This window comes from Crocodylus porosus, unplaced genomic scaffold (genome assembly GCF_001723895.1).
Source record: "Crocodylus porosus isolate Cpor-Errol unplaced genomic scaffold, CroPor_comp1, whole genome shotgun sequence".
NCBI classification, from domain to species: domain Eukaryota; kingdom Metazoa; phylum Chordata; order Crocodylia; family Crocodylidae; genus Crocodylus; species Crocodylus porosus.
Genome location: NW_017728947.1, coordinates 52,856,390 through 52,875,441, shown reverse-complemented (window position 1 = coordinate 52,875,441; position 19,052 = coordinate 52,856,390). Strand labels below are relative to the sequence as shown.

The 19,052-nt window shown below is 39.9% G+C and overlaps 1 protein-coding gene across 2 annotated transcripts in view; it reads left to right on the top strand.

Annotated features, from left to right (window-relative positions):
* The window catches only part of SNAP23 (synaptosome associated protein 23), a 30,940-nt gene that overhangs the window by 4,910 nt on the left and 6,978 nt on the right, over positions 1–19,052 (top strand). For both annotated transcript variants that reach the window (XM_019551316.1, XM_019551315.1), the window contains exons 2-5: positions 11,887–12,002; positions 12,655–12,696; positions 15,161–15,209; positions 15,692–15,809. In XM_019551316.1, coding sequence (XP_019406861.1) covers positions 11,946–12,002; positions 12,655–12,696; positions 15,161–15,209; positions 15,692–15,809 — 266 coding nt within the window. In that variant the 5' untranslated portion in view covers positions 11,887–11,945. The remainder of the gene's footprint in view (positions 1–11,886; positions 12,003–12,654; positions 12,697–15,160; positions 15,210–15,691; positions 15,810–19,052) is intronic.

Here is a 19,052-nt window from a genome sequence, read left to right as displayed (position 1 = left end):
ACTGCTGAACTGCCACTGGAAGCTCAGAACTCACTAATTACTAGTAACCTGGCTTTGCATTTGAAATCTATAACCAGAGGTGAAAATCCCATAGCCAGCCCTTGAGCATGGAGTGTCTCCTTGCTAGATTATTCTGTAAGATTTCCCAGCTGAGGGAGACTAGGCCAGTGGTCCTTCACCTCATTATGCCAAAGGCACCTCTTGGAAAATGCCAGCTAGCTTTCGGGGTTACTGGTTGTAGTCATGTTTGTCTAAGGATATAAGCAGGCAAGGTTCTTTAGGTAGATGTGATATCATTTTTTTAGACCAACTAAGTAGTTGGAAAAAAGTTCTTTGCAAGCTTTCAGGCACAAACACTGTTCCTCAGGCAGCTAGCTTTCACTCATTTTGGGACTACAGAAAAATAGTAGAGCAAAGAACTTGGGAAAAACTGAAAAAGGTGAGATTTGTTTGTTGGGGGTGGTTTTTTGATCCTATGGATTCCTATTTGAAATCTCTGGGTACATCCTGTGAATCGTATACAGGCGTATGTCTGCCTAACTGTCCTAATACTGTTTGGTGCACTGGTTGAGAATACTTGGTCTAGGCAAATCAATTTATACTTTTGGAAATAGTTCTGTCATGCACAGCAAAGTTACTAAACCTTATGGTTCCAGCATTAAGCGGCTGACTTCGTTGTCTTGTTCCACCCTCTAACAGCTGTTGTATTTCTTGGACAAAAAAAAATAAATCTTCCTTTCCCATCATATTGGCTTGCATCTAGATAACAGGTTCCCTTTTCCTTGCTAGGAAATATTCTTGTTATGTCGTTGTGCTGTTATTGTGGAACAAGTATAAAAAAATATAGCTTGTTCTCTACTTTTGGTGATATCAGTGGGGGAGAGAGAGCCTGTGATAGCTGCATTTCTGGTTGAGGACTGGCAGAGCAGATGAAGGGGAAAGTTGGTAAGAGGCTTCTTATCAGATGCTTGGCTTTGAGGAGGGATGTGGCTAGGGAACTAATGTGATAACTGTCTTGCTTGAATCTGTAAGGCTTGTCAGAGGGAATGGAAATGCATAACTGTTGCAACCTAAGGTGCAAGGGCAGTCGGATGCGACTTGAAATGTGTGACTGCAGTTGCACACAATTGCTCTTAATAGGCTTTTTTTAACCTGATTTAGAATATGCATTTGCAAGGATCTGTGGATTAGAAAATTAGCAGAATTTCAATATGTAGAATAAGCTGCTTTGTGTTTTGGACAGTGCAGTCTGAGTTTGCTCCTCTAACTAGCTTTCAAGTACCAGGGAGTAAGGAGTTGGAGAAAGTGTGTCTTAAAACCCTAGCATTGAGCAGATCTTGTGCAGTTGTGAACACAGCTACCCATAATGTGGAAGTCCCTTAGTTATACACCTCAAATGCTTATAGTGAAGCAAGACTAGCCTAGGAGAACTATATGTAGTAAACTCCCTATTTCAATGTCTTTCAGTACTTGTAAGTGGTCAGAGTTATTTAAGATAGCAGCTCAAGTGAGATTTGTCAAATGCAGTTTTGGAAAATCAACTGAGAATTTTCTGAGTCTAATTCTAAAATAGCAAATCCCCAGAAAGATAGATCAGGGACTAAGTGAACTGGGAAAACTACAGTTGTGGAAGTTACAGGAGGTTAGCTTTTTTTGTATTGACTAAAAATTGTGTGCCCAGGGACTGAAAACAAGCAGGAAATATAACGAAGTACTACCTCCAATTGCATAATGAATAATTGACATCTGGCTAAGCAAAATGTCATTGTCAGTTGCTGAAGGTGGGAGTTTAGCAGGGAAATGCCCATCTGGGGGACTCTGAAATGCTGCAAGGATGGATGTTCTGATACCTGAGCATGGACTGGAAGAAATCTCCATCACAAGCTGACACCAAAGTTTGTTCTGTAGAAGACTTGTATCCATAAGCTGCTATTGGTATTGGTCATGTTAAATATTTTTGTCACGCTGGATTTACCTTTTTAAAAATAGCTTTTTGGTTTTGATCAATATTTGAAGAGCAACTCCCTTGTTACACTTCTGAACTTGATCAGTTACATCCATGAGATCAGTGTAAATCTTTTTGAAAGATTTTGAACAAGCTGCATTACTGATTATTATTCCAGGGCTTGGCATACAACCTATACACTCCCTAATGTTACATACAGTGGCAATTTTAGATGTGGCCAAAAAAAATCTAGAGAACTAAAGGAAATAACTTTTCCGGTGGCTTTTGATCTTTAAGTTTTGAGAACCCCAAAAGGAGTACTTGCATCTAATATCTAGAAATGTTCTCACAACTTTAATTTTCACTGAATTCCTTTAAACATTGCTGTGCTAGCATGTAAAAACCAGCAAATGAAATAAAGTAGCCTCTTAGCTGTCCACACTGAGTGAAATGACACTAAAATATTCCTAACTTTTTTTTCTTTGTCTGCATAGTCATGCTTTTGTAGCCAAGCTAGTACAGCTGTTCATAGAATAAAGGCTTATGGGTAAGTTAAATGTAGTGTTATACACTCCCTTTAGGAAAAGATGCCCAAAAATTGCCAGCTAGATTTGGCTTTAAAACTCATGGGAAAATCAGCTTAGTTCTGGTTCAGATTCTTTCAGAACCAGAGATTTGAGAGTTGGCTTAAATGTGAGGCTTCAGAATTTGCCTGCCTGGAAACTGGAATTCTCATGCTGAAGCATACACCTAAAATGAAGAGTTCTAGGGACAGAATAAAAAAGTCTTATTAAGCTCAGAATCTAATATACCATTCTAAATATGGAATGCTGCTTAAAGAAATTTAATTACTGCTGTCTTGCTACTTCAGTGAAATATAACTGCTAAAATGTTTGGGTTAGTACAGTATATCATCGATATCTTGGAGGCTGTTTTACTCAGGTTCTTTCAGACCCTGAGAGATGGAGGTCATATAAGATGTCATTTTGGCACAGGAGAATTGATTTAGGAGGCTATGTGGATGGAAGTTGCTATACATTTGATTTTATATACCATTCCTCAAACAAGGCTGTAAGCAGTTTACAATAAAGCTGCAGAAAACAGATAATAAACTATAATAAAAATTAATGAATTCTTATTAATTTTGCTTGACTGTTTAGACTTACTTTTTTTCAGGAATGAAGCAGAAGGGCTTACTAAAACTGCTGCTGGAACTTTTTTGTAAATAATTTTCCCTATCTAAGGAGTGAGGGGAAGTTATACCCACTAGGTTTTTCAGGTTTCATATTTATTTTCTCATCTGTGGAAAAGTGATTGAGTAGGAAACCTGGTAAGAGATGAGCCGTCGTGCTGTGAAAGAGCTAAAGGTGCATGTATATACCAAACCATACACACTCTTATGTAACTTCTGACTGAACTTTAGTTTTTACTTGACATAGACAGCTTAACCTTGAACAAAGTCTTATTCAGTTGCATAGTAACTTGTTTTCTCTAACTTTGTAGCAAATGGACATTTTGCTGCCTTTGAAGACAGAAGTACAGGTTTCCTCTTGCTTTATGCTGGTTCTGTATGTGTGATTTACTCTTATGCAATGACCCTTTTTAAAACCAATAAGTCACTATATGTATGCAAGGTAAATTCACTCTTATGCGATTGGTGTGGTGGATGCCTGCAGTCAGCTACTTTGTGCTCTGCATTGTGGGAGTGACATGCACCAAAATATAGTCTCCTGCAACATGTCTCTGTAGTTGCCATCCCCATTTTGATAGTGCCCTGTGCTTGAGTGTACTGTCTGCTGTTGTGAGTACCAAAATTGTTTTATAAAAGTGGTAGACATGGGTCTGGGAGTCAATACAGTCAAGGTCTTGGAAAAGTATCCCTATTTGTTATGTTGTAAAGTGGGTTCCCTTTATGCAAATTTGAGTTATGCACTGTGTGACTGCTGGGCTCTGAATAGCTGCTCTCGGGCAGTCTTTGCTCTGGTGTTAGACGTCGAGCAACTTACGGACTCGTGTCGTCGCCCAAGTCAATGTCTTCCCCTCGGGTTGCCAACCCCATTCTCACCTGCCATGACTTGTTGTTCCTTCAGTAGGTGGGGTTGGGCCCATGGTTTGCCCGGTGGTCATTCACAGGACTCCACCACCCCTACACCCAGGCCTCACACCTCCTTCGGTACATCACCCATCCATTGGCCTTGTCCCCTCTGCGGGGTAGCGCCTTCCACCTTTGCCTCTAGGTGCTCGCGGCCTGTAGCCATGTTCACCCGTAGGAGCCTAGCTGTCAGCCCTCCTTGCCTACACCGCTTTCTTCAGGGGAAAATGCACAAGAAAAAGGTAAACCTTTCGAGGCTTCTCTTCAGCCTCGCTTCCACAGGGTACATACCCCCTTCCCCTATGCCCCTTTGTCTGGGGGTAACTAAATAAACACAGCACCAAAAATACTGAATAACAAGCCTCTCCCTGCCCTCTTGCTATCCTTCCTAGGACTCTCACTGGGGTTTTGGTCCACTCCTGCCCCATCACCTCCAGTATTACTCTCATCTGCCCATCACTCCATCTGGGACTCTTGGCAATGCCCGCCCTGACTGTAAACCCTCTCAGGGCTCTCCTGAGGTCTTCTCCCCTGGTGCGGCTTCCTCTGCGCCCCATTGTCCCGACACTCCCACCTGTGGTCAGCTATGCCTCCGGCCGGTGTGCCTGCCACTCCCTCGTTGTCCAGTGCAGGCTCCTGTCGGGATACTCTGTCTTGTGCTGTCAGCGTCCCATGGGGAGAGTCCCTTTTGCTGCTGACAGCGGCTGCAGCTTCTCGCCTATGCTGTCCGCCCCTATCCACAGCATTGGCTGCCATTTTTTATCTCCTCCGGCCAGTGTCTGACACTGACTTCCTCGGCCGGCCATAACTGAATAAAAAGCTGGCTGACGAGCCACACGGGCTCTTTGTTCCGCCCCTTGCATGCTGCATCTCAAGCTGCCAGTAAGTATTTCCCATTACTTTGTCTCCTGGAACATGCCATTATGCTGTACATGTGCTCCTGGAAAACGTGAGGGGAAACTTGTATTGAAAATATTGAACAGGTTAAAAGCATATTTCAATTTTTGTTCATATTCTGTTCTTAAACTAAGACAAGAATTTTCTCCTTCAGCAGTTGTTGCCACTTACTAAAGTCCATTGTGGACTTGTTCTTTGTAAAGTCTTCAAACTTTTTGTGCAAAATAAATGCTTATGACTAGAGGTGCAACAGTACATCAGTCTGAAATTGGCTTGGCACTGATATAAAAAAAATTGACTATACTGGAATAGTTGGTAGGGTCGGAAGGGACCTGAGCAGATCATCAAGTCCGTCCCCCTTCCGTGGCAGGAAAGAGTACTGGGGTCAAATGACCCAGGCAAGGTGTACATCCAGCCTCCTCTTAAAGACCCCCAGGGTAGAAGCCAGCACCACTTGTCTTGGAAGTGGGTTCCAGACCTTAGCTGCCCTGACAGTGAAGTAGCGCCTCCTGATATCCAACCTGAATCTACCCTCTGCTAGCTTGTGACCGTTATTTCTTGTCACTCCTGGGAGTGCTCAGGGGAACAGGGACTCCTTCCACTTTTGAGAGGGCTTGAACTGTAACACAGAAGTTGCTGAAAATGGATGTTGTGCATCAGCATTGCAAAAGTAGGTGGCTGGTTGGTTAACCAAGCAGTATATACTGGTATAGAAATTTCTTCTGAGATGTAGGCATTTAAATAACATTTAATAATTGAACAATTAGTTGTGTGACTTTTTCCAGTCCAGGAGCCTAACATCATAAGTGCAAAGTCCATTTTGCTACCTACTAGCCACCTTTTCATACTCCTATCCCAGTGGGGTTCCTTACTTTGTCAGATATGAGAAACTTACTTCCCCATGTACATATCTTCTGGGTTTCAGTAGATATTAAAAGAGCAACTGACCTTCAAATGAAAGCTGTTAACACTGAGAGCCAACATTAAATAGCTTAAAACTATAAAAGCCAAATTTTGCCATCTTATACTTAGTTCAGTAAAGACATCATCTATGCTTTGCCTGCTAAAACCTAGATTGGATCACTTATCAAATGATTTTTTTCTATGTTGAAAACAAATCTGAGGTGTTTTGTAACTTATGGGTTGAAACTAAATTACTACCATATCTCTAATTGGAAATAGTGTACTTTGTAGGACTATTTGTTCATTGGAGTTGCAAGGTGAAGGCATCAGTATATGGCAGGGGTATCAAACAAACAGCCTGTCAGCTGGATCTTCCCTTTGCCTGCAGAGGTGGGTGATGTGGGCCATGTAGCTTCACAGGATGTCCAACCTACCTGTTCTTTTCCTTCTCCCTCCCCACTCTTTCTGAAAACACTTTACTTTTTGTAATGATCTTTGTAATGATCTCTTGTGGATAGTTGCTAGATGTGTCATTCAGTGTAAGGTATGTACACTTCAGGTTCAAAAGAACCTTGGCGAGTACTTGAGTAAAGGTGGAATGGATGATTCCCTTGTTAATGCTTACTTTGGAGAAGATGCATAGTGTTTTCAGTGTGCTCTGGGTCTGTACCACAGTAGTAGCCTGCCCTGCTCCAAATGCAGAAATGTGGTGAAGCCACCTTGGGTTATCCCTAGTAGCTGTTCTTAAGTATATAACCACTCAACTCGCTGGAGTATCTACCAAGCATATTTCCAACTTGAAAATATATTATGAGCGCTGAGAGGGGAATGTCCTTGCTGGGTCTCACTGCTGTATAGGTACGTCCACCTTCTTTCTCTTAAAGATTGGATTTCCTTGGTGTCAAGTTTGCTACATTAGTTTCCAGTTGTTTTGGAATAGATATGTTTGTGGAGAAACTATGGGAACTGTGGGCTATTACTGTAATTCTGAGTTACTCAATAAGTAGGCAGAGGCTGAAGAAGCTGAGCTGTGTTGAGAAACCACTTTGCTCACAAAATAGCTATGGCCAAAGCAGGAAATGAAGTTTGCCTAACAGCTGTTACTTTGAAACCATTGTCTAGTACTAAATACTGCTCTCAAATTTTTTTTTTTTTCCCATCGGGTATCGGCAGGCTAAATCAGAACCTCCCTCCTCACAGGAAGGAGGGAATAACTAGGTTTTGTTTTGAGTTTTTTGTTTTAAAAGAAGTTTTAGCATTGCAAATGGAAGGCTGTCTCTTTAGGGCCAGGGATTAATTTGGTTGATGGGCAGACCAGATCTTGCAATTGAGTTTTGATTAAGAGTTGACACAACTTAAATTTAAGAAATGTCAGCAATCCATTACATAACAATTAAAGGGGCATTGGCTCAGTGCTGTCCGGGGTGTGGGGGGGGACCTCCAAAAAAAAAAAAAAAAAAAAAAATACCTCTTTACTTTGACAAAGCTTAAAACTGTTTTAAACCAGCTAAACTGACTTTCAGTAAGAAAATGTTACAGAATTAATTAAAGTTTAAAATGTTACAAAAAAAATAGTCTCTAAAATTCTTAACTATTCCACGAAGGTCTCAAACTGCAAGTTGAATTTTCATGCTTTGTATAATATAAAAACAGCCATCAGAACTCATGCTGTTAGTGTAGCTGAAGCTTCTGAAGAAGAAACTTGTTTGGTGCTTGTATTCAAGGAAAAAGTAAGCTGAATATTTAATTACTCGCACCACTTTGGGTTAAATTTGTAATTTTCAATATTCTATAAATAGTTTTACCCTACAGTTTCCCTCTCTTCTTTCCACTGACACATTCCTGAACAAAATACGTTGTCATGGGCACTTAGCAGGGCTTTAAAGTATGACAGAAGTTCATAGCAGATAATGTTACATTTGCATATCTACAGTTCAGAAAAAAGAGAGAGACCTAATCTGTCAGTTCTTTGAACAGCAAAGAGAGAATTTTTGGGACACAAACAAAGTGAGGGGCAATGGGAAGCCATTTGAATGAGATGTCATAGGGAAACATGCAAGGGTAGGAGTAACCAGGATGAAGACTTCTTTGATTCTGAATGACAAATGCAAATTATTTCAGAATCAGAAGTAAGGAATCATATCTTATCACAGATACGAAGATTGTTTCTTTTCATTACCATAATGGGCATCACATGCCAAGTATTCCTTCAGATCCAGTAGGACTTTCTCAACTGAAAATTGCAAAGCATATGGTTAAACTTAAAGTGAAGAGATGGAAAGATGAGCTAGGCCTACATTTTACACATGTAATGTGCCATTCAAGATTGGTATTAATTCCCCCAGACTCTTTTTTTTTTTTAGTTAAATTTCCTTTTTTAAGGCTTGAGTATGAGCCCCCTTCTAGAAAGAGGCTAGCCCACAATCTGTTTTAAAGGTGAGTGAAGTTGAACATGGAGCACAGCAGGAACAAAAAAGAGTGATTCATGGTGGCTGGTCAGTTATTCCTAATGATCCTGATATAGTCCTTCTGTATATCAGTAGGATAGATTTCCCAACCCAGTCACCAGGGAGACTGGGAGAAATCATAACACCTAAAAATGCCTTGCTCTAGAAGCTAATGAAGAAGAAAATTTTAAAGTGCACTTTGAGAAGAGTTTTTCTCTGTGACCATGTGGGGAGGAGGCAAAGTGTAAAGAGTTCTACAAGAGCCAAGAAACAAAAGATCGTGACTCTTCAGGCTGTTGTTGCCTCACTTCATGAACTGTTAGGAAAATAGTGTATCTAATTCTGAAATCTACTGTTAGTAAAGTTGTACAACTTGAGGAATACTTACAAAAACACCAGGCTGTACTTCCTGCAGTCTCTCTGCAACAGCCTAGTCAAATGCTGTTTACAAGAGCTTATGCATCTCTGATTTTAATTGGTCTGTAACACCTATGTATGGCCTGTGGGCTGGATCATGCCCTCAGCAGCTCAGGGAATTTGACACCTTGGCTGGAGCATGCTGCCAAGGAGGAATCTCCAAGATCTTATTGCCTGCCATATTCAGTTAATTCTCTCATGAAGCAGGGGAGGCACCCCCAGGATTGCAAGCAATGACCCTGGGTAGCAAAAGGTTATCAATCCTTGGTTTGAAATGTAAATTTACCTTGTCTTCTGTCCACCTTGACAACTGTAAAGCATCCAAACTGCCAGGGAAAACAAGATGGGGACAGCCAAGTGGCATGCCTTTAAATTTTTTTTTTTTTTTTAGACCAGTTTTACATGGAAAAACTTAAGTTCAACTTTCAGAACAACATTGTCAAAAGTATCAGCAAGACAGCTGTACAAAGAGGCAAACCACCTGTGTTGGCAACTAAAACCAAGAGCAATTGCTTAATCTCGAGTGAGTTGAAAGCATGCCACAACTAGAGATGTAGTTTGTGACTACTTGTGTATATAACAAATATCTACCAGTAGTTCTTGGTCTCATTAGACTTGAGGCTGGGAACTCCAAAGACCACACAACAGATCAGTGTTCTTAATGCTATGGATTCCTATATGAAATCTCTGGTTTATCATATGAATCATGTTTTCACACCTCACAATACTGTGGTACCCTGGGGCATTCTTGAGAGGATCTCAGGGCACCCTAGCTGAGAATCATTGCCATATGTGAAGCTGATCAAATCCTATATTCAGTGATTTTTGCCTGACCCTAGCACCTTGCTAGCCTTACTTTATCCTCAATACACTGGGGGGGGTGTTCAGTGCAAAACAATGCTGCTTTACAGCAGATGTTGTAAGAAATTGATTGATTGTAACTTGCCCCTGATAGTGCTGTTTTAGGTATACGAAAGTGCTTACTCTAATTTTATTTTTGTTGGATTATGAGGATGAATATAAAACTAACAATGTGGTGGTCTTTTTCAAAAAAAAAAAAGAAGTATTTAGAACAGAAGTCTTTATATTTGACTCATCTGTGAAAGTGCTACAACATCTGTTTTGAGTAGAAAAATTTTATCTTGGATGAAACTAGAACTGGAAAATTCTAAGGGCCAGGTTGGGGATTCAGAAAATAAACAAATTTTAACACACTATAAAATATTTAATGCCAAAGTAGGTGAAAGAGCCAACTTCTAAATCGGAGTTTTGAAGAATAAGGTGTAAAATGCAGTGAAACTTTTTCTGTTTTACTTTTCGTAGGTTACATTTATTTAAGAATATTGCAAGCGGGACTTTCTTTTAAAAAAAAAAAAAACCCAAACCATGTTATGTTTAAATAAATCTGTAGCTATCACTTTTTCACTAAACATTGTATTTGACTTTCTTAGTACATGTAGAATATGATTTTCTTTAAGTCATACCTAATACTTATACAGAACTTTTGTATTGTCATTTGGGAATTTAAAAAAAAAAAATTCTACGTAGACATGGATACACATTAAAAAACATAATTTATATAACCTTTAATAATGTATGTGTTCCAAAGTAGACCAGCCTTTTAGCAAACCTTTGAAAGACATTTGTTCAAAATTCAGTTAAAACCATGATGGTTTAAATTGGTGTAAGCCAATAGTTTTAAAACCACAGTAGTCGAAACTGTCCAACCCCACATGGAAATGCCAAGGTACAAAGAACATTAAGATGAAGTCGCTGCCTTATGCCAAAGCTTATTTGATCCAAGTCAACCTCGGATTACTCTGAGCTTTCCTCATTAAGCGGCTTTTTATATTATGCATGCCTGTTTAGCTAGAATTGCAAAGGTTGTGCCTGCTCTTTCACCCGTTCCATTACTTTCTCATAATAAAAGACTACTTTGGGTGGTAGAAATGATGTTTGGTAGCATGCTGAGTACCTTTCCATTTACCTAGGGGAGAAAATAGTGTTTTTTGATTTAAGGGTTGTCATCCTTCTGTGGGGAAAGAGGTATCAGAATCTGTTCCAAAAAATATGTCCAGTGGTTTGAAAGCCTATCATTTGGCAGTTACATATTTTATACATATAAAGCAAACCATTTGTTTGTACAAACCAAATACAGTAAATTAAGGTCTCAAGCAACAAACTGGGAAGACTTGGCAGCAGTTAGTTGGCCTTTGCCTTGTAGTGGAATCCAAATGAAATCTGGTTATCACAAAAGTCAGTACCCCCAAGTAAGAATAAAAAGTTGGTTTAATTGGGACCCTAACTTGGAGTTAAGGTTGTTCTTCTGTAATTCTCTTCCTTTAGCTAAAGTGTTGCAACAGAAAAATACTGTGATGTTACCCTTCTTGTTTTTACCATTGTTGAAACTTTTTCAATCTGAAAAACATTTCAGAGAAGGAACAAAGCAGTTTATACTACTTGGCTCTTTCAAAAGAAGGATGGGTCGGTTTGGCAGTTTGTTGGTTGTTTTTTGGGTTTGTTTTTAAGGATACTACTAGAACCACTGCAGATGGAGTGTTCTCCAAGTATAGCATATCTTGGATTAAACTGATGGAGACTGCAGACAGCCTTTATAGGCAAAGCTTTTAAAGACTTGATGTTATCTTGGTGGCTTAGTTTGTAGATAAGAACCTGTAACAATTAAATTTAGTTGACCCTAGAGGAAACAACTTGCACAACCTGTTGTTCAGCATTAGTTGGGGGAGCTGGTTATCATGTAGGGTAACTACTTAAGAAAACATCCAGTTTTTAATGCATTCCTTCCTTGTAGAGCTGAATTCCAGTGGCAGTGGAAAACTAACAATATTACAATTCAATACTGGCTAGTTGTAGCAAAGAGGACCATAATGGGGGTGAATGGCAGCCCTGTTTCCTGGCTTGTCACTCTCTCTTTTTCCAGTGTTGGAGCACATAAATATACCTTCTGTTCAGTCCCTCCTAGTGTAAACAAATGCTGTACTGTGCAAAAGGAAGTAAGGAAACTTTTAGTCTTTCACATGTACTGCAAACATGGAGGTCAAAGAGGTACTTTTCAGTCTTGTCTTCAGCTGAAAAGTCTGTGGAAGCAGCCTGTTGTGATGAATCCATATCATTTGCATACATTTGCTTTCTTATAGGTAAATGTTTTGTTTCTATTCTTACAGAGAGAAAACAGCTCTTCTTAATTCTTGATCAGCTGGCTATAACATAACATCTCATCACCATGGCAGAAATGTCTCCGGAGGAAATTCAGATGAGGGCCAACCAGGTCACTGATGAGGTAAATGACTTACTAAGACTCCTTTTTTAGTAATGATTTGTAATCTCTAGATCGGTAAGAGGAGTTTCGAAAAGAGTGGACAGGGCAAAATCAAATATCCTAAACTCGCATCTTACCTGGTTTGGAAATTCTAGCTGCTATGACCAAAATATTTCTTAAACAGGTGCCTGAAGCTAGGCTTCTAAATTGCCTGTAGGAGTCTGCCTGACTTTAAAGAAATAAAAGAGCAAAGTCCCCAACAGCTGCCACAAAGGTGAGAAATGGCTCAGCACTCACGCTGGTAAATTAAGCTGGTTCCTAAAGATAAAAGCCTGGACTTTGAAAGCATTTGTTTTTTGAAAATCTTGGTTTAGCTGTAGTGTAATCTTCATCGACTTGCCCCAAAGTGCAGCTCTATTATTGCAGAATGTGACAGTAATCAATGCTGTCTCTGACCTTAGCAAGTACTAAGAAATGAGCTTGACTCATGGAAAAGAATTTGAAATCGTTATAATCCTGACAGGTTTTCTTAAAGTTGCTTCTCACATTAGCAAAGTTATTGAAAGGTGGTGTACTTGACTCTTATGTTGTAGTGAACTGTTTTAATGTTTGAATAATTTGTTAATCGTCTTACAACATGAGCTTGACCAAATGAAATTTTCTTTCTTTCTAGTCTTTGGAAAGCACAAGAAGGATTCTTGGCTTGGCTGTTGAGGTAAGAAAATTCTCAAATTACTCTAGAAAAATGAGGTTTTCCTTGGATTAATGGTGTATTCGGAGAAAATGTTTGTGCCCAAAAGCTTAAAGCATCATTTGGGTAATTTTATGTAAAAACAAGCTCATGGGCCACATGAAACATTTGAAGCTTATGAGCTTGTTTCTTCCTCCTCATCGAATCCATGCAAAGTAACAGTAGTTTGAGAGAGACTTCATTAGTAGATATGTAAAAACTTGGATATGGAGAAGAGAAGGCTCTATATACCATCTGCTTCTCAGCTTAGGTTTCTTGTATGACTAACAGGCTGAAGAGATTAACTTCCTCAATAGCAGACTTCCTGTTCTGCAAAGTGGTTTGCTCTCTAGAATATTGTGGCTTGTAAGGTATAGGCAGTTCCCTGTTTTGGCTGGGTGGATCTTGTGTGAATGATCATTGTAGTTGATGCATTACCATTCCTTTTGTTTCTAACTGGACTGAAGTAGTTTGCTGCTTTGTGGACAGATTTTTTTTTTTTTTAAGAGGAAAGTGTAGATTGCAAGAACAGTTAAGTAGTTAGTTTTAGGTATAGCTTTTCCCATACTTCTGGGTTGTCTGGGTTTTGTTTTGTTTTTTAATATTAAAAAAAACTTTTTTTCCCTTTCTACTGACAGGCATAGAACTGACTAGGCAGGGTGACAATGACAGAATATTCAGTCACTTGTTCAAAGCAGACTAAAAAAATGGGTATCTTGGGTGCATAATTTTGGATTCATAGTACGTTTTTCTTTCCATTTTGAGATGATGGGGAGACCTAAAACAATAAAGACTTGAAGCTTTTTCTTGCCCTTATGGTTGAGAGGAGCTTTAAAGATGACTCTTCACTATGAGGACCTGAGTTGAGGTTGAGGAGACGATACAAAATGGGGACCTATGTTGGCAGCCTCTTGCTGCCAGACTTCACAGGAAAGGAGAAAACTGGTGCCAGCCTTTCTCTGACTTATGTTTAGTGTAAGATGTTGAGTACTAGAATCTGGTACTGATACCAGGCTGCTTCTGCACTTGTAGTTCAAAGTTCCTTTAAAAAATGCCTTTTTAAGCAATCATCAGAAACCCAAATCTTCCCTGTCATAGTATGTTTTAGCCTAATAAGCTCATGCTAAGCTATGGTTACTTATAATTATGTGGCCTTAATGCCCACTTCTAGACACTGATCCCTTCAGACACTGATTTCTCCAGTGCCAGGACTGTTCTTGAGTTATCTGGCTCTAAAACTGAAAAGAAGATGACTGATCCTTCAAGCAGCTGATGCAGGGTCTAGAGACTTGAACTTAGATTGGGCAGTTCTCTTGCAGCAAAATTAATTTTTTCTTTTTCCGGTTTTGGTGAAGGCCTCAAACATTAAGCAGTGGTGGAAAGTGAAGGTTATGGGGGTAGAATAGGCTAAAACCAACTTTCTAAACACAGTGTATCCATGCTTCACACTTTTTAAAAGAGTGAATCAGTGCGTTTAAGAGAAGAGGTGAGGGAGGGCAGATCAAGTTCCCCATGGTAAGGGAGGGAGTGGGGCTGGGGCTGGGGCTGCACAGGCAGGGCAGGGCGCAGGATAGTTGTGGTGGCTCATCTGGGGATGGAAAGAAGGGGGGTGGCTCCCTGCTGCTGTATACACCTGCCAAAGGAGGCATGGGGGGGCGGAGCTCAGATTTTGTGCACAGAGTGAGGACTGACTGTGGGCTTGGGACTACACCAACTTCTTTGTGGTTCCGGGCGGGCTGGGCCAGGGCAGTGCCAGGAGGAGGGGTTATGGGGTGGGCTACATCCACCCCAGAATTCACCATAGCCCCCCTCCCAGCCCCCACCCCCACTAGGGGCCAGGGGCTGTACCAGCTCCTTCCAAGTCCACAGTGGGTAGCCCACCTTCGCCCTGTGCACAAATCCATGGGGCATGTGCTCCCCCGTGCTGCCTGTGGGAGTGCACACAATGGCAGGAGTGCCCCTTCCTTCCCTGCCCTGCCCACTTCCTCCAACACCATCAAAGCCTTGATCTGCCCCCACCATGCTGTTCCTCGCCTACAGGCTTACCAGTTGGATGCTTCTCTCCAAGCTGCTGGACTGCATATCGGCTATCAGATTGGAATTGATCATTATGTCTGGTTAATAACCAGCCATTGGTATCGCCCAAAAAATTATTTATCAGTGCATCACTGCTTTCAACTCAAGACTTCTAAAACGCTGCACAAATATTTGAAGAGGGCTGGTAATAGCAATGTCATTTCCACCAAAATTACAGCATTGTCACTGCAAAAATGCACAGATTTTATAGGTGATTATTTGTCAAGTATGCGTCTCTCATGGAGGTGATGTAATTCTTCAGTATAAGCTTCTATAATACAGTGTTCTGCTGTAGTTCAAACATGGATTGCATTGTTTTTCACCGGCACTAGAGTGTTTTTACTTTGTATTTTAAAATAGATTCTCTTTACAGTCCCAGGATGTGGGAGTCAGGACTGTCACCATGCTGGATGAACAAGGAGGTGAGTTCTTGGATACAAAGTGGAATTGTGGATATGGAGTCTTGCATGGCTTGCAAAAATTGGTACTAATATTTGTATGGTGTCCACATTTATCAGCTTTTGGCTTCCTTAATTCTAATTGATATAGAAAGGCAAGTAAGATATTCCTGTATTTTTGCTTTTTGGTTTAAAGTTAGCCAGGGACAACAGCAGGTTGTCCAGTCAAATAATGGTGGTGTGATGTATCCTTCCTGAGAACAGGAATTTCATGCAACTCTTAAAGTAAACACAATGACAAAAATACTATGCCATGAGGGGGGAAGACCTTTAAGCAAGGAGTTCTAGAAACCTGCAAGCAGCATCTGTTGTGACATATGCCACTAGCACTTAACGTTTCAGAGAAGTGCATTTTGGCGGGGGGGAGTCTCAGTGTGTGCAAATATATCTTGCAGTTAGATTTCTCCAGTGTCTAATCTCCTCAAACTTTGTCTACTTTCTTTTAGAAAAGCTAAATCGTATAGAAGAAGGCATGGACCAGATAAACAAGGACATGAGAGAAGCTGAGAAGACTTTGACAGAACTCAATAAGTGTTGTGGTCTTTGTATCTGTCCTTGTAAAAGGTCAGTTGGTTCATATTTGGGTGCAAGTTCTAGGATCCTACAAAAAATATCCTACTGGGGAAAGTCAGCACTAGTAGTTAAAATTACCTAGAGGCATCTGATACTTATGAGTAGCTTGCTGAAAAAGTACTCTTAGCATAGTAGTAGCTAAAACATGCCTGTAGTAACCATTTGTTATCTTGACTTTTTGGATATGGTGAGTATTAACATATTTGTATACCATCTTGCAGAACGGAAGCTAATCTGCTGTAAGCATTAAAGCACTAGAAACATTTAAGACCCAAGACCATATAAAATTCTTTTTTTATTTTCCCTCCCTGTTGCTAGTAACTTTGCATTGGAAGGAGTCATCTAAAAACCATTCCCTCTCCAAAATATTTCTCCACTGCAGGCACTGAAGACCCCCTCCCCGTCCTCCTAAGTGGGGATGCAAAAAAAGTCTAGCATGTAATCGAAATTCCATGTTATACACTGCAGTGGGAATGAAGAAAGGAAAAGAGGAATAGGCTTTGGTTTATCAGTTTAATTTTTAGCACTTCATTTGTTCATCAGTGTTGCTACCAACCTATTAGAAAGTGTCAGGTAATAAAAGGCTTTTTCTGAAATTGGCTAAATGGCACTTCTGTCATTTGCTTAAACATTCTACAGCAAAACGTGAGGTGAAGAGCAGAGCATTGCTGACTCTAGGTAGGTTAATTGGTATTTAAAAATGTGTAATTGAGTTGAAACTGTACAAAGAAAGTAGTGGTAGGGGAAAGAAAAATTATCATGCATATTCTTCCAATGAACTTGTGTATACAATCTTCATTCTCATGATAGAAACCAAAAGAAGCCTGACATGAAAGTTTCTGAATTGTGAATCAGGTGGATTAACTCTAAGTTAAAATACCTCAAGATAGCATTACGATCTGAATGAGCACAGGCTGTTGTGACCATTCTAGATTAAGATAGAAAACTATTTCTAGTTCTGAAGGTTCACTTTATTATGTAAATCTGAAATTAATAGCTCTGGCCTGTAGTTTAGGTCAAAGTTGTTGTCTCAAAATATGATTTCACTTGGATATCTTCCTTCTTGGCAGATTTCTAGGTTTCTCACACGTTGCTCACTGCAGTCATAGGCAATGAGCTGGCATCTTTTCACTGACATCCTCTGTTAAATACTATCTCATACTGTGTTTAAGGCATTTTTGTAGCAGTTCCAAGTATATTAATTCTGTAAGATGACTGACTTAATGAAGTGCCTTAGCTTTTGGTATGTGTGGTGAGAAATGGATTAAATACAGGAAGATAAAAAGCTATCAGCTCTTCAAATCCACTTGGTACAGGCTTTTCATCCCAAATTCCACTGAGTGATATATTTTTACACCAGATATGCATCACTGGAAATAACTTCTCTCTTTCTCCTTCCCTCACTTGAATTAAGACTGCTTTTATAAATATAACTTTTTTTGTTCCCTTTCCACATGGGACCTTGGCTGTACTCTGAAAAATCTGTGTCACTAACCACTGTTTGCTTGTTTGGTCTTTACTGTCTCTCTTCTCATTCTCTCCTAACACCCTCACTTGCTTTCTAAAAATGAAGACTAAGTACCAGAAGCTGGATTCGATTAACTGGTGAAAGTGGATTTTAAGACAAGGGCACCCTGTACTCTTAACCAGCTGTCTAAGGTGATGTTCTAAATTGGATGTACACTTGCATGTGCATGCTGTATGCATGCAAGAAGTCTTGTGTCTGCTTTTGTGTTGTAATATTGATGTTTGTTTTATAGACAAGAATATATATGCTAGGGAATGGGTTAGTCATAGCAGCCTGTTTGACCCTGATCCAGCTGCCTGAACCTGGGCTGTAAATGCCAGAGCTTTATTATGTCATTGCAGATCTTGAGCATATTGGCTTTCTTCGGTAACTATAGTAGCTTTTTTTTTAAAGGTTGTTATTTGTTAACTGCAGACTTGCTCCCTCTCAAGCTCCTTCAACAACCACAGTAAGTTTTGAGAAGAAGCTACTTTTTTCAGTCAGCCCCACAAATCAAGGAAAATGGTTCCTGGACTCTTGCATGATCTGAGAGAGACTCTACCCTTCTGAACCTATGACATCCCACTGAAGAACTAAAATGTTAATTATCCCTTTATCTAATACACACACATGCACGCATATATGTGCACCCCCGTGCAGAAATGAGTTTCTGCTTGTATGAATAGGAATTGGTGGACGTGACTTACAGTGAATCGGAGTACAAAAAGGGATCAGATTTGTAGTAGGACTGCGTCTCAGTTTGGAGGTAGTTACAGTTAGTGTGTTTGTTTTTTCTTATTTAAGATACTTGGTTCTATTAAGGGCTTGTTTTTTGTGTTTTTTGTTTTTTTATACAGTTAGACTATTTCTGAACACCATAATTTACTCTGATTCAGGAGTAGTAAATTACTTAAGTCCATCCTGTCTGACATGGGCATCTCCTTGTTTCTGCAAGTCATTTAAGTTTTATGATGGGAGAAATTGTGAAATGGGAATCCAAATCTGGTCCAACTGAAGAACTCCAAGTTTGCTTCTTGAAAAGAGATTTTTTTGATCATTCTGACCTTGTTCAGGGTCATAGCCAACGCAAAATTAGTTTTTTGCTGCTTTGCTCATCTGCAGTCCTAACATTATTACAGCAAACAGTAGTTAAAATCTGAGGGAGAGGGTTTTTTTGGTTGGTTGGTTTTTTGTTTTTGTTTTGTCTGTCATTCGTGTCGTTCCCCCCCCCCCCGATTGATTTAAGGCCTGATTTCAGAATAGCTCTTCTTTAGATTAGAGGTCTGCTTTCTCTTGCCCACCTCCAAATCTTTCCTTTATTCCAGTGCAACACAGTGTGGATGTAGTTTAAAATGCTCTTATGTCAATTATACTCAAAGAATAAGCATTTCAGTCTGTACTAACAGAAGTCTTACAACCTGTATTAGCCTGACCTCTTGTCTAGATGATCACAGTTGTCGCTTCTGGTCTTTTGATTGCACTGATTTTTATAATTGTTATATTGGGATAAGGTGTAGTGCTTTCACTAACCCTTTTTATTGCTCTCACTGCTTTCTATGTTGACAGAAGGGCAGAAGTGACTTAGGGGAACCAGTTCTATAACAAGTTAATAATCCTCTGACTTTTGTACCTAAACAAGGAGGACATACAAAAAAAAACTAGAACTCTTGGTTCCAAAATGATACCTTTTTATTAGACCAACTGGAAAATGGCAAGAAAATTGTCCT